The sequence below is a fragment of the Polyodon spathula genome, chromosome 12, assembly GCF_017654505.1.
Source record: "Polyodon spathula isolate WHYD16114869_AA chromosome 12, ASM1765450v1, whole genome shotgun sequence".
Taxonomy (NCBI): domain Eukaryota; kingdom Metazoa; phylum Chordata; class Actinopteri; order Acipenseriformes; family Polyodontidae; genus Polyodon; species Polyodon spathula.
Genome location: NC_054545.1, coordinates 14,552,228 through 14,568,770, shown reverse-complemented (window position 1 = coordinate 14,568,770; position 16,543 = coordinate 14,552,228). Strand labels below are relative to the sequence as shown.

Below are 16,543 nucleotides of genomic sequence, written 5' to 3'. Positions count from 1 at the left end.
GATAAAGGTTTACTTATCAACTTAGACAATCTTTTATTACCTTTAGAGACACAATAATCTATATTCAGACTACAAGATATCGACTTTTATGGGAGCGGATGAGATTACCACCCCCTTTGTCCTGGCACAAGGGTTGTGGTCTGGGCATAGGAGAATATCCTGTTCTGTAGCTCATAGTTCACAGCAGGACTTTGCATATGCAGCAAGCAATTGCAACACCTGTCAGAACGCTAGGGGTCCCTAGGGTGTCGGGCCATCATGGGCAGACGGGACTGATTCATCATGACAAGCCTGTCAGATGTTCACGTTTATATGAAGAGATACTTGACTGTTCCTCAGTTCCTCCAGGGAAATTGGAAGTCTGTTCATCCACATTTGGATGCAGTCTTCAATACTGAAGACCCTGCCAGTCTAATCACCCTTCTTTCAGTCTCTCCCATCTGCTGCCCAGCTCATTGTGACTGAAACTTGCCTGCAGCTGTGAGGTACAGTTTTTATAAACTACAGAGTCAGGTGATGCTATTAATAAAATGAATGTATCAGTTATTGGAAGGACAGGACATTTACATAAAAAAGTGTGCAACACATCCCCGGCGTTTCAAATATTTTGAAAAGGCTGCCGTTTTATATATTTTTTTCTGTCTTTTGATTTAAAAAAATAAAAATAAAAATACCATTATTATTTGTGGTGGTCAGTTTTGATTGTATACAGAAATATAATTTGGAGCACATCTGACATGCTTAAAATTGTGCAGGGATAAATATTCAAAACATTAATTGATACATATTCTGAAGCATACATAACCTGGGGTACAAATTTGAGTCTTTTGGTGTAATACGGTGCGATATTAAAAAAATTATTTCCAGCTAACTAAAAAAATAAGTTTTCGCAGCAATAAATCAATCTGTAATCTCAACACCATAAAAAACATGAATATAAAGACCAGCAAAAAAGTGGGCCTGTATCATTTGATGCAAAGAATATCTGACAGCCAGTTTAAATTGATTTCTAACATATCTTCAGGGTAACCGAACTCTCTCTTCTGTCTTTCCTCGTCTGCTGCAGCACGAGAAGTACACTAGCCAGCTTCAAATGAACATCAAGGCCCCTGATAAGAAGAAAGCAGAGCAGACTGGTGAAACGGAGGGCGGGACGGAGTCCCCCAGGGCTAAAATGGAGAAGGGGGACCCCAAAGGACTGCCAGGTAACCCTCATGCAGCCCTGATACAGGGTGGGGGGGGAGCTTGGCCAAAAAGCATTGACACACACCTTGGTCTAGTGAAGGAAACACGTTTTTATTAAATATGATGGTGTCAATCTGTCCCCGTTATGTTAACCCTTGGAACGATGCCAGTGGACAAACGCTGCTATTTCTGACGGCAGATGGGCTCGTTTTAGTGGTTACTGTATATTGTAGACAGAACTGACTTTTTGCGGTAGGCATGTTGTACTGCTAGCCGAATTTCAGCTAGGAATTTCATGGATTAAGACTGCACAGTAATGTTCTGTTTTCCACTAAATTCTACTGATTCCTTGCTCTATTATAATTGCCTTTTCCGTGCACTGACAGTAACCGAATCAGTTTGTTTACCTTCCCTAGTAGATTTAGTTGCAAATGCAACCCTTGAGAAAACACTTGAAAATGGCACTTTAGGCAGATTTAGTACTGCAGGAGCAATCCACTTTCTTGATTGTTGATACACAGCATACAGTAGTATAAAGACAAAATGTCGATGCCTGGGCATTTGAAGTAGTTCTACTGCTGTTCAAGGAATCTTAGAAAAGTAGTTGCAGTCTGGGACAAGTTGGTGTTTTAATGGTTGAATGTGCATTGTTTTCTGGTACACGTAAGACTACATGCGGAATGCGTGTGTGGTATTTACACTTGCACAGACGACAATAAAAGTATTATTTTGATATATATTGTTTTAAGACCTGGTTGAGATCAAACCCTGAACACTTTTTAAAAGCAGTGTGTAGACTCTTCACAAAAGCCTTCAACTGGAACTCAGATTTCTTATTGTTGTTATACAATTCAAAGTAATAGGCATTGAAAAAAATATTTATTAATTACAGTCTAGAATCCAAAAAAATATGATTCTTCACTAAAGCCTTCAAAATACAACTGAAAACATGTGTGTGCTGGAAATGTAATATAGATGTGAGGCTCCAATTAGGCCACCAGGGCGATTATTCTATTGAAGAAAGTTGAGCTGAGGCTCACAATAGAAAAACCTTAGCAGTCATTGATTATTGGAATTATTGTTGCATCTATTTTACAGCTCCTACATTGTTGTAATTGTGCAGGGATTGCAGTGGATTGACAACTAAAGGGTGACTAGGACTAGGTTCATGTCAACTATGAGAGATCTGAGTTTATATCAACAAATCAATGGAAATTAGTGTAATTGGATGCATATCACAAATTTGTTGTCTACAAAAGTGATTATCTGTGGCAAAGTGGCTGAGAAGATACAGGTGCAGGAGACAGAGATGGTTGTAATCCAGTTTGGAAATGGTTTTATATAATGGTTTTATTTTATTTATTTTTTTATATTCAGGTCTGGTGACCAAACAATAATCCTCTGGCAATACACAACAATGAGTATTGCATGGGGTAAATGACAATGGGGTTGCAGTCCCAAATAATAAGCAATATGTAAGACTGTGCAGAAACTCAGTGAGAATCAGCTTTTTTGTTCTTGAGCTTAATTTGGCTTTTCTTAAAGCGATCTGTCTTGTCAAAATGCAATTACTTCCATAGCAGGCCTCCAGGAAAACATTTCTACATGTATTGTCATAATCTGCACACCTAGGCATACATTTAATAAAAAAAAATCTACTTTTCATTACCTGTTTGTCAGATACAAAATATCTAGCATTTTCATCCTGTAATTACTTGTTACTACTGCTTTGTCATATTTTGGTGTATTACGTAAACATGCATTTACAGGTTGACTGGCAGGATCACAGGCATGATTAGAACATCTCAAAAACTGCTTTAACAGACTGGGATAGCGTGAAACCAAATAGTTAAAATTCTTGACTTTAGTGACTTTTCAGCCAGCTTTGCTTTGATTTTGCTAAATGTTTTTTTTTTTTTTTTTTTTTCATTTGAGTTCATTAGATGTGAAGCAAACAACACGACTCACCAAAATGATACCAAAGTTAGTTGGATATGTGACAAAAAAAAAAAAAAAAAAAAAAACTCACATGAGTTTTGGTTGAATTCTCAGATATTATCAATGTGTTGATTTGGTGTGGAATGTCCCTACTGATGTACTGTACTACTTCTACAAGGTTACCTGTATACCATGTGTAATTCATGTACCGCTCTGCCAAACTATTGCAACCCACACAAATTTTGGGTTGTGGGAGACTAAATGCTTACTAACAACAGGCCTAGAGCCAGAATGCTTGAGTTACAGCTGAGAGCCCTAAACTCAAGTGCCCTTCCCATTTTTGAACTGTAAACGCCCTGCATCTCCATTCTGTTGTAAGGCATGCATGTCTTTTGTCAGTGGCTATTAAAGTCATAATACTGTACTTGCACTTCTACATTTGTCTAGTAAACAACTACATTTATGTTGCTGGTTTTGTGTTGCTAAGCTCCAAACTTTGTACACACATTGTAGATGTCCATATTTCTGCTTCACTCACTGTCACGTGACTGTAACTGCACAAAGCACTAAGTATCATAAGGTATGAATGAGAGGCTATTTAACCTGTCAGTGCTCGTCTGGTTCCTAGTAGCTGATCTCAAAACTTTGTCAAGTCTTAAAACCCATTCCATAGTCTCACCATACCACTCTGTCCTAGTTATATCTCAGGTTAGTTTCTAACTGTGTCCTCTGGTCCTGGTTTCTATACTGCGCATAAAGCTTTTTTGTTAGGGTTAAATGGCAATTCCTTTTTAAGAATTTAAATACTTCAATTAAGTCCCTCCAGATTCTTCTTTATTGTAGGCTAAATAAACTACAAGGCTAGCCAAGATGCCTGGTACATGCAAAATGCCACCCCTTTCTTTTTACGGTTAAGAAACCTACATAGACCAACATGTTATCTTGTGAACATTCAGGTAATGATCATGGTTTGACCACGAATCCACTGATCAGATTAGTTTTAAAGGGTTTACATAGACTTCATGATCTACGTTGAAGTGGCAACTATACAAACAACTTGAAGTACTATTTCTAATTGGTGTCATGAAGCACTTTATTAGAAGATTTTAAAATGACCTTGTTTAAGGAATACTTGTATAAACACAGACCAGTTCACAATGTTCTGTTTATGTGAATATGCTAAACAAAATCAGTCTGGCAAGCTGCTTGAGAATAGGACCGACTGCAAACCCCTAATCCTCCGAGCATGTGACCACAGCTGCTCCGAGTCCTGCAGTACTAAATCATTTCTACTAAACTAAAGCTGCTCTGCTGTACCGTTTTTAGCCTTGCCTCCTCCTGCTATGTTGCCTGCTTTGCCTGGTACTCTTAATCAGTGGGGTTTGATCTCTTCTGTAGATGCCAGTCACAATGAGGTCATGTTCTCCTTAGATTGTTTGTAAAAGCAGCTCCATGTGGAATACAGTATCAATAGCCACTTTGGGGTGATGTTAATAATACCATCATTCTGACTCGAGAGGATTCTATAGTTAATTAGCATACCATTACTTTTATTTTACTATTATTGTTTTATTAACATTAGGAAGTAGTTAGAAATAATTATTACTGCTAGCTGGTAAAACAAACATATGCAATATATGTGCAATACTAAAGTGATATCCATCTTGATAGCAATTTAAAGTTCTCAGATTTTAATTAATGTGATATAAAACCAGTAAATTAAACACATCAACCTACTACAATGCCAAACGGTACCTGGCTCCTTTATAACCACCGGCTGTTGCAAGTATAGCAGGGCCGTGCCTGTTTTCCCTGCAGAGTGCTGTAGCAAGTTTAATTATTGATCAACAGCTTTTGTAGCTAAATACTGTTATTGATTGGCAATTTCCACATAGCAGCCCAAAATAATGACTTGGCAACCTTTACATCGAGGATGTCCATTCACAGTCCTGGAGGGCCATTCCACTGGATGGAGGTTTAATTGGTCCAGTTAAACAATTTGGACCAAGGTTAGAACAAAGACCAGGACTGGGAGGCCTAACTTTGGCCACCCCTGCATTTACATTAACTTAATTATCCAGATGCTTCCAAGTACATGCACAAATTCTGCTACCGTAGCTAGACAATGCTGGGCAAGGGCTTGTTTTTTATTAACTCTTTATAGGTTTTTTTTTTTTTTTTTTTTTTTAGTTTTTATGCTAGCTGTTTTGTTTGTGTGTATTTTGTTAAGGAGCATAATCTGCTCAAGTGCAGAATTAATCAACACACAGCCTCACTCAGGGACTCGAGCTCTTTCTCAGCTTAACTGTTTACAAAGTAAAGGATGAAACAGCTTCCAGCCTACTACCAACCTAATGGAACACTGTGTCAGAAGTGCTTGGTGCACGGCATTTATATTCCTTTTAAACTTGATATATTCCCAGTTTCTTTAGAGCTTTTATGTCCAAGTATTTTCTGTCCATTTTTGTTTCTAGTTTTAGCATTAGTAGACTTTACAGTCTGGTAGTTGAATTTGCTGGGATGGCAAAACCATACAGACCAAGGTAAAGCCTGATAATCAGGGTCTTCTTGCGATAGGAAACTGGTCACTTAGAAATACTAGATGAAATTAAAATTCAATGACAAATGTTTAAACTAAAAGCTTTTTTCAATTTCAAGTCCCTGCACCAACTGTATACCTTTGAATAAAACAAAGTGTTAGTTTAACACACACACTTAAGATGAAACAATTCCCTTAAATAAAAAGCTATTTAATTGGTGAATTCCCAGTATGTGTTAATTTGGTGGATTGAAGCAGACTAGTCAGGTATGGAGACAGTATAAAGTGACCAGGGTTCACCAATTACAGTAGCTCAAATCATAAAGCCTTTGCTTATGGCTTTGGAGAGAGTCCAACGAAGAGCAAGGGCTAGAGTTATGAAGACAGGTTGAGAGAACTGAATCTACAGTGATTCCACCACAAAGTATTAGAGTAAAGACACATGTAGTTGAGATAACAAAATATTTCATATGTTTGAAAGCTTGGGGTATTCAAAAGTAAGAAGCCTGGACCTTTATAATATTTGCATGACCATGCCTGAAATGTACATATAGAAATATCTGATCCGTGCATCAGTTTGTGCATGGCCAGTCCAAGAATGAAGTACGTGAGGCCAGCCCTCCGATTCATTATTAATGACAGATATACTTTTGTGTAAATGTTCAGTTTCTTACATTTTTTTCACATGGCATGGCCCGAAGGAGGTTCAAGGCAACATGGGGTGAGGTTACTTGTTTTTTAGTTTGAGGTTCAGACATGTATTTTACACATTACCACAGTGATATTAATAAAATACGTTCTCCGTTGTCTTCCCCAGGTCACCGCTGTTAGAGATGTCACAATTTGCCTGGTTAAATGAATGATCTGATTGATTGATTTAGTCTTGGAGTCTCTTCAGATTCATTGTACTAGTACTTAAGCATGTCTGGTTATTAAAGAGTGACTTTGAGTAAATATCGTGAAGCTCCATGCAGTGCTAAAGTGTGTGTAAATCGATCCAGTACCTAATGGCAATCGCTTTCGCTCTGTTCAGAGACTACCACATCCCGGCCCACGCCTCTCTATGGCCAGCCATCGTGGTGGGGAGAAGACGACGCTGGAAACAAAGTGCCGCCAGCAGATGGGACACTACCAGAGGAAATACAGTCCGGTGAGGCTCTGACCGTGAAATGGGTGAAAGCATGGAGCTAAATAATTTAATTTATTTGTTTATACAAACAAACATTTCCTTGCTCCTGCACCTCGTCACGGTAATGAATTTAGACACCTTTTACCTATTCTCAAAGAGTTGACACCAGTCCTTAATTAACTCCTGCTGTTTGAAAGGCGAAAAAAATGTTGATAGCATCAAACTAGTCATGTAACTGAAGGTCTCTTAAGGGCTTTCACATTGTTTCTCAGGTTTGAACAGTTTAAGAGGAATAGTAGGATTAGCTCATGAATGGCCCATGAATAAAAGGGGGTTTATGGTATTTTATTTAATTATGTACTACAGTATTATTTAACAGTGCGTTTTTAATTTTTTTTAATTTTTTTGTAACTAAACCCCAATGCAAAAAAAACCCCAAAAACTTAAAATGAACTTACAATTCATACAAATTGTCAGTCTTTGCTTCATGTTGATAATTTCAATCCATGTTTGGCAACACACCATTGACATTTACATTTAGTGTTGTACCCCCTATGCTCCATATATCCTGATGTATGTGATTAAAATGCCTTGACACGAAAGCCATTACTCAGGCATTGGCTGCCCCCCTCCCCCCAACACAATTGACTGCGTGCACTGGGTGAAAAATCACTTCTTTCAGCCATGCAGTGTCCTTCAGTCATGTTCAGCTTTATACTACGATACGATTCCTGGGTGACGTAATAGGGAGCGACCATCTCGGACTCTGATATCAACAGTAGAAGTTGCAATAATTAGCAGAACCTTTCTATGAAATCCCTATACAAGGCCATGTACACTACCAAGCCAATTTATTAGGATCGGTCTACCCAACTGTTCTTTGTAGCGCTCTTATTTCGAGATAGAAGGTAGGTTGATCTTGTGACATGTGATTCCTACAACACTTTTAAAGCTGTGGAAGCAGCACAATTGAAAACAGTCTACCATTTAAATACCGAGATTAACTGCATTCGAAAGACCCACAGTAGCAATGCCAGGCCTATATTAGGCTGCTCCAGGATCATCAGAGTGAATCAGCAGTGGCAAAACAAAGCAGAGGAGAGAGAGCTGTGGCCGCAAACACAGAGGGGAAAAGACAGGTAGAGAGGCTTATCCAGTCTACAATGTTGGTAACCTGAGTAGCTTAACATCCCACAGACAGTCCATCCCAGTATTTGTATCTGTGCTATCAATCATCGGGTTCTGATCTGGTAATGCTTGTGCTCCTCCCTCAGGTAGCAGTGAGATATTTCATCTAAGCTCTACTGAAGCTCAGAGAAGCAAAACTGAATCTAGGTAGCTCATCCCTAAAACACCTTTAAACACCTGGAAACAAAACTAATTGGTCCAATTTGAATACTACCAGTATGTTTTTTTTTAAGGATGCAGTGGCAATATGCTATTCTTAGAAATTCCGGTAACATTTCTTATAGGTTGTTTGCGAGGTATAACTGCCAGCAACTGTATTTGAGGCTTGCTTTGGTGGATGTTTAGTGTTAGGAATCAAACAGCAGGGCACAGCAAAAAGAAAAAAGTAGTAAGAATGTACAGCATTTTCTTGTACTGCATTTTAAGATGTTTAAGAAGATTCTTATACTTTGTATACCATTTCGTAGACAGAGTGAAAAGTATTCGCAGTAATGAATCTTCCAAGCTGAGTAGATGTTAGGACTATTTATTAAATTGTTATAACTTTGACTTCAAAAGCAGTATCAGAATCCTACAGTCACAACAACTCATATTTCAGGTATAAATCACAAACAGTAATCCGTTGCATATACGCCTGCGGTGGGACCAGAGTAAGGGCGGATATTTAAAAAGTCGGATGAATGAATCCTATTTTAAATACCATTATACAGGGATGTAACAATTACTATATGCACACAGTAGATTCAGTTTTTATTAGGGAGCTCCCCTAAATCCCTTGTTTAGAAAGATACGGGGTTTTAAGGCTTGTGACAGAGTAGCCACCTGCCATGTGGGTGCGTGCATTCGCTGCTGAGTGACAGGCAGGCGATCGAGATGGAGGTTGAAGTTGATACGCTCTGCAGGCGAACAGGATTCATTTACATATCAACACAATGAACAGCTCACATGACACTACCAGCAATGACAGCGCGCGGAGCACATACAACACAGTGTCTGAAAACTTTGGTAGGATCTACAATATCTGAAGTATTCTTTGTTTTTATAATAAACTAACGTTGCTGAAGAGGTTGATCATGGCGGATATGTGACGGGCGGGTGCGCGATGGATACCTGTACTTGTTTATCCACATATGTACATTTCATGTCTCTCATCTTTTAAATCTGACTGAGGCCACAATTACAATTTGTTGGTCTCAAACTAGCACCCACACAACTGCCACGTCATTTAGCACAATTCAGCATCAATTGTGATTGTTCAGATCAAGATTCAGGGGGTGGGTATTGAGCAGAGGTCTGTAGACTCAACATAGTTTATAATTTAGTGTCTGCCCAGTGTCTGCCCTGAGATGGCACGTGTTGTGACTTGTTTCAGGTAACAAAACACTATAATCCCGATAGATGACCCTGATAAGCCTGGTTCAAATATAAAATTCCATCAGTTGTCTGTAAAGATTGAGTGAACTCAAATTGAGCTTCTGAGTCTGGAGCCATGGTCCATTCAAATTCCCAGTGTATTTCATGCACTGAAAAATTGTGGTTTTCTGCTAAGCACTGAACACGTTGTTTATCCTTGAAACTGTAAGCACAGCAACAAGTCACTGTAGGACTGGGTGCCTGCTTTTTGTGTATAATAGACTTGTAGTCTGATATAGTCATAATAAGCAAACAAATAATAGCGTAACAGCATTCTTATGCCCCTGGTTGATTGCTGTAAAGAAAATAAGGGGTTAATTAGGGAATCTACCGAAATTGCATCAACCACTTATTTTTAGGCATGATCTCCCTCTGATATGTGATTGATGCAATCCAGGTCGATTCCCCAGTGCTATAAAATGCTCTAATTAAAATCTAGTATTATTATATAGATAAATGCATCAGCCAAACCGTTTGTTTCTTCTTTCCAGACTTGGGGAAGCACCGACATTGCACAGTAGGTTTGATGGGTGTAGTTTCATAGGCCCTTTCCACCCTATGATATGGTTAGGGTTTGATCCTAATATGTGACACTAAATAAAATAACTTTGTGGAAGAAAAAAATACTTTGGGTAACAAAGATATCATTAGCAAAATACAAAATGAGAATTGTATGGTGTGATAAATGTAGCTGTGATGTAGAAAACAGCTAAAGTTATAATCCCTCCCAGTATCCAAATCTAACCTAACATTTCACCATGATTTCTGTTCTGTTCCATTTTTCTGTTTTGAAAAATTCTGTTGCCTTGGTTCCCATCAATATTCTTTTAAACAAGGATTGGATCTTAAAATTACACACACATACCTGAACACCCAGATCCATATCTTGTACAATTTTAGATAATAATCAAAACATTTCTAGGGCAGGTATGTGGAAACTTAGTGGCTATGACAAAACCTTTACCCAGTTTCACAAATAGCATTTACACACAGATTTTGCTTGCTGTCTACCCTCAGAGGGCCCAAAAGAGACAGCCAGACTTGACCCAGAAATCAATGGGACCATTGCAGATTACCAGGACTCCCAGGGTAAGTCTGTCTACTCCTACCACCGTGAGCCCAGCTACTTCGAAATCCCCACCAAGGAGTTCCAGCAGCACCACCACAAGTCCCCAGAGGCCGAGGTGCACGAGATCCCCACCAAGGACACCGACACCACCACCTCCCCTGTCCCAGCCACTACGCCCCCTGTCGTCCAGAGCCACGCCTCGTTCACCATCGAGTTTGACAGTTGCACCCCCGGCAAGATAAAGATCAGGGACCACGTCACCAAGTTCTCCTTGCGCCAGCGGCAGTTTGGCAAGGACCTGGCGGCAGCCTCCACCGAGATGATGTCAGCGGAGAGCAAGGTGGCCGACTGGCTGGTCCACAACGACCCCAGCATGATGAGGAAGAAGCCCCCCTGCGACGATGTGTACAGCACCAAGAGCGACCTGCCCGTTTACATCAAGACGCTTCAAGGTAGGTGCTTCTTCCACTCTTATTAACCTTTCTCACTTGTTTGGTCGTTTTTAAGTTAGCTAGGCAAGAGTCTGTGAATTGAAATTAAAAAAATTAAAAACATGCCGAATGGAGATATGTTTGTAGTTTAAACATTATCCAAACTAGCAAGGGTACATTGTACTGAGCGCTTTCCAGCAGTCCAGACTAAAGTTTAACCATTTAACTGCTCGAGTTTAAAAGTTAAGGAAACTCAGCAGAATGTAACATCCCTGGAAGTCATCAAGTCATCAATCATGTTGCAGTCTTAAAGATAATCCACTTGGTTGAAGCTGAGCTCCTTTAATGTAAGATGTTTGTATCTATTACAGATGTTTGTTTCTTTTTCTGAAAAGTGTTATTGATCATGAGCTATTTAATCTGTTCCTACAAATCTGCCACGGTTCAATATTTAATCGATTACTAATATTTTTATAAACCGGAGTCGAATACAGTATGGCTTGCTTTTAGTTTTAAGGGCGTCTTCTGTTTTAATGGGAAAATAAGTATGATCCTCAGTTGGCCGATATTTAACAGCTGCTACTGGTCCAATTACCTATCCCCTTTATTGAGTTTAGTTTACATAACAATAATAACAAAGATGAAGACTAATACTTGTTCTACATTGAATTTGGTAGTATGCATTGCACTTGGGGTGGATTGTCATTAAAACATTTTGAATGCATTTAAACTGAGGTGAGTTTCTGTTCAGGAATACCAATGTATACAGAGAGTAATGGCTCTGTGTGAGGTATACGTATTCATCTCTTAATATAATATGTTGCAAGGCAGTGGGTGTTATTTGTCAGTTTACTCACACATACACACATTTTATACTGTTTAACTAAAGCTAGAGTGCAGAATCAAACTGCACTAATACATGATTCACAGTTCCCAGCCACTCGAAGGAGCATTTGAGATAAAGGAACCTATGCTGTTTCCAGCTGTAACTTTATATAAAGGCTCCTTTTTATTATTTCTCCCTTTTCCTTGCAGTCAACAGACATGAAGACGGGACCCAGAGTGACTCGGAGGACCCCATCCTGTCAGAGAAGCCCAAAAAGCAGGCCACTCCCGAGGAGGAACCGCTTCATTCGCCCCCCGAGTCTCACTCTTCTCTCCAGAGCCAAACCAAACTGGAAACCCAGGAGTCGCTCAACCAGCAGGCCTTCGTCATAGAGTTCTTGGATGACACTCCCCGCAAGAAGAGGTCGCAGTCGTTCACCCACAATTCCGTGAATGGTGATTCCTACTCCGCCCTCAAAGCCAAGCTGGAAAAACGCAAAGTGGCCGCAGCCACGATGCAACACACGAGCGGGCCAGTGAAGAGCGCTGCAGGCCCCCAAAGGTCCAGCTCACTCAAACGGGAGAAGACAGAAGACCATCTCAGCTCGGGCTCCTCCTTGTTCTCGTCGCGAACGCCGGTGACAGTGAAGCCCTTTGGCAGCGTGGGGAAGAAGTCCAAGCTGGCCCAGGACTTTGCGGCAGAGTTCTTGAAAGCTCAAAGTGCCACCGCTCTGGCCATGGCTACCCCCTCCCCTGAAAAACCAATCCCTCAGCCTGTATCTGCTCCTCCAGTGATGGAGTCTGCTCCTCCCCAAATTCCAACTCCCCCTCACTCTCAGCCTGTCTCCCCGTTTTTGACGGTTGCACCCCTGGCTGCCCCTCTTGCATTTCCCCGTGCAGTCCGGGCCCTGGACATAAAACCAGGAAAACTGGGCCGGAACGAGGAGGATGACAGTCTGAGTGACGCAGGGACCTACACCATCGAAACGGAAACACAGGACAAAGAGGTGGCGGAAGCTCGGAACATGATCGACCAGGTAATTATTGTGTTACAGTAATGAGGGGTGGCTTTGGCTATCTGATGGTAAACTCAGAAATCTCGTAATACTGTTTCATTATACTGAAGCCCTTATACAATAGCCTGTACAGCCCCTGAAGTAACCTGGTTAATTCAGAATTCATACTTCGATGCATTTCGATGTGTTGTTGCAGCACTGCCACCCCTTAACATTTTCATGTCGTTTGATTTAAAGGCTGAGCATTTGCTGTTGTTGAGTTAGATAACAGAGTTGTATTTCATGGTAGATGAAGACCATTAACAGCACAGTATCTAAGATGACATTGTGTATTGAATCAACGAAATGGGCCATGCTGGTCATTTGCATACAGAAACAATAATAATGTCTGGTATATTGCAGTAAGCCAGGGGAAATTATAAAAAAATAATAAATAATTCTGTGACATATTTTACTCGGTCAGTCAGTTTCCCATTACATTTGCACTAAATATTAACTTTAAAAATCCTATTACATCTGCATATATTTCAGAACACATTTTAATAAGGTACAAGCTCTTTTCAAGTCTGTTTCATATACAAGCTCTGATAACAAAACTATGACTTTGGGAATAACATGGATTGAGAAGCCTTTTCTTTGCTGCAGAGTTGAAAAAGGTGTTTTTGAACTTTTAAGTCTCAGCAAAGTCATTTTCATTGTTGAGATGCTTTGAACAAAAGCCCTGTTACTGTTTATTTTCAAAATTAGTTACGTTAAAACCCCTCTCTTTTCTTGTCACAGTTCTCATATACCATAGGCCCTTTTCTCTTGTGCCCTCTGCTGGGCTAATTGGGGAACTATGGATACCATATTTACTACATGAACTTTGTACTCATTTGAGCATATTTGTTAACTCACGCTTGACCACAACAGTTTGGTTAATTCATTAGCACGTAACCATCAGGGCAAGCTTGTTTTCAATGTTTCTTCAGTGAGTTTAATGTGTCTTTCGTAAGTTTATAGTAGAGTACTGTAAAAATACATTTTGATACTGCTAATCACATTTTTAATGAATGTCGTAGAGTTTAATAAATTAAGTTTAATGGACGCCCAAGGTAAAGGATGGAGATCACTTACCGCTGAGTAAAATCTCAGCTGAGTTTTATTATGGAGTTATATTTTACCCTTTTGCACTTACTGACAGACAATGCACAAATCACACCCTACCTGCATTCCCTTGCTTTGTCACATCCCTTGTGTTTTGAGTGCTTTCATTGCATTATTTATTGTTTTTAATCTTGTTCTCTGTAAATTTACACTGGGGTTCTTGAAAGGTGGCTAGAGGCAGGAAAGTCTCCCCTCACAGCTCAGCAAGCACACCTCAGTCCTGAACTGAACACCCCCTGCCAGTCCTGAGTCTCTTCCAGTGGTTCTCAATTATGTGGTAATTTTGTGATATTGCTAAACTCCACCGGAGGACAGATTGAGACCACCAAACTGATTGCACTTGTAACCCAAGTGATGACTCCCAGTGTCATTGCCTCCTGTTCCTGCATCTACCTTCCATCGCATCTCATCCCAGAGGGAACCCCAGCCTCGGCACAAACCTTTGTTTTTTTTTTATGTCTCAATCAACACTCTTTTACTTCCAATAGGGAATGCATGTCCCTCCAGTTACATATATATATATATATATATATATATATATATATATATATATATATATACACACACACACACACACACACACACACACACACACACATATATATATATATATATATATATATATATATATATATATATATATATATAATATATATATATATATGTATATTACACAATACACGTATATATATAAATATTATAGGGCTTATAAATTGTTAAAGTCCCTTTTTCCTTGTTAATGTAATACTACCAAAAGAAAACTATCATACTTTGAGAGGATTCAAGAATAATGGACATTATGGGTGTTTCTGAAAGCCCTGGTGTAATGACATTCAGTGTAATGTTGCGTCCCCAAGCAGCTCTCCTGGTAAAAGCACGGCCACATACAATCAGGGTAACGCAGGACCTGGTTGTGTGAAGTCGCTGGTCATTGTATTTGCTGTGGCGTGGACTCTACTGGCCAGACACCTAGTGAGCTGAGGTGGACACCTGCAGAGCTGGGCTTTGTCCCACAGAAACTGTGCATTGGGGAGAATTAGGGCATCTTCTTTTAAAATAGGTACTTCAGTAAGGTTTTTACACTTAGTTTTTTCTTAGAAAGAGTAGATGACTATTGTGATGTTTTGGAGAGTCTTTTAATAAAAAAGGCATCTATGTTACACTAATTAAATGAACTGTTGCAAATGGACACGGTCCAGCAAACTCTTCTGCTTTATCTTAACAGGTGTTTGGTGTTCTCGACTCCCCTGAGTACACTGGAGTATATAGGCCTGTGATTAATAATGACAGGGAAGAACATAATAGCTATCGTCATAGAAAAAGTAGTACTGTGGATCAAAAGGAAACTCCATTGCAGGGGTATAACCCAGCAGTCATTACTGGCCCACAGATTGAAGGCAGCGAACAGGTAACTAGCCTACACCAGTGTATTGCTGTCCATTGCAACACACTAGTGGCATGTCTGTGTAAACTACAATCAAGAATGTGAAATGTGGATGTGCATGCCTGTACTTGCAGATTTGGGAGAGGGATTGTGAAATGGATTGGCTGCGTGCTTTCATTGATTGTTTTGAGAGGGCTTTGTCTATGTTGGGTGGAGAGGTTTTTCTTTTTTTTTTTTTTTTAATAATAATAATAAAAAATAATGTACACACATTACTCCACATAATAAGGCAGCAATTTCCATTGAGGGATTCTGAATGTAAGGTGTTTGTGAAGTGGTGTATCAGTGTCACTGTAACCAGAAAATGGAATTGCATCCTTGTGCTGTATGTACAGTTTTGGTGTGTTTTATTTGTTACAATACAAACCGACGCATTTAATAACTCGGCGAAACAAATTTGCCAACTGGATTCCCTTTGAAATTCAGAAAATGGGTCAGAAATGTGTGGATTTCCAGTGTCTGGTTTTGCTTATTGTTTTTGTCAGTGTTTGTACTTGCGATATTGAAAAAAAATCTAGAGGGCATTAGTGTTAATTTTGGTTCTGCCTTTATATAGAAACCTTGTGAACAGAATTTGTTTAAGGAAGCTTATGTCAGCGAACCAAACATTGAGAGCCTTATTAACAAAGAAACTGTTGAAGCCTGTGGTTCATAGAAAATGAAAAGTTCACCTGTATTTCAGTAAGTGACTGTTGTGTTGGTGTTGTAGGCTCGACACATAGGGCCGGTTCCTCCAGGAGGGCCGAAGTGGGTATCCAGGTGGGCCAGTCTGGCAGACAGCTATGGCAACTCTGGACCCGCCAGCGGCTTGGATGATCTGCAGCAGCACGGGGTTGTTACAGACAGAGGTAGGAAGAGGTACAATTCAGCGTAGTGGTACCTGATTTTAAAAGACCTGTTACTTGCCTATATTTTAACAGCACACCCTTCTTACTGCTTTAATTTCACATTGATCAATTCACCTCCTCCCATGCCAAAGCTCTCTGGGTTGCAGGTGGTTTAGATACATCAAGCCCACTCCCTTTGCTCTGCAGTCAGACTCCCTGGCTTTGCCCGCTGTAAGAATCTGAGTGTAGTGTACAATGCAATGGGTAAATGCTGGATTGCAGGTGGGCAAGCACGTTGAGATTGATGAAGCCACTAGGGAAATGCGAAACGAAATGTAAAAAAATGTCCGAAATGCAATTACATTTGTATGAAAGTTTGCTGATGGTCCATCA

At 39.9% G+C, this 16,543-nt stretch overlaps 1 protein-coding gene across 2 annotated transcripts in view; it reads left to right on the top strand.

Moving 5' to 3' along the window:
• LOC121324398 (centrosomal protein of 170 kDa protein B-like) overlaps positions 1–16,543 on the top strand; it is a 51,154-nt gene that overhangs the window by 21,100 nt on the left and 13,511 nt on the right. For both annotated transcript variants that reach the window (XM_041266227.1, XM_041266226.1), the window contains exons 6-11: positions 1,067–1,205; positions 6,696–6,812; positions 10,410–10,913; positions 11,928–12,754; positions 15,105–15,287; positions 16,033–16,171. In XM_041266227.1, the coding sequence (XP_041122161.1) occupies positions 1,067–1,205; positions 6,696–6,812; positions 10,410–10,913; positions 11,928–12,754; positions 15,105–15,287; positions 16,033–16,171 (1,909 nt within the window). The remainder of the gene's footprint in view (positions 1–1,066; positions 1,206–6,695; positions 6,813–10,409; positions 10,914–11,927; positions 12,755–15,104; positions 15,288–16,032; positions 16,172–16,543) is intronic.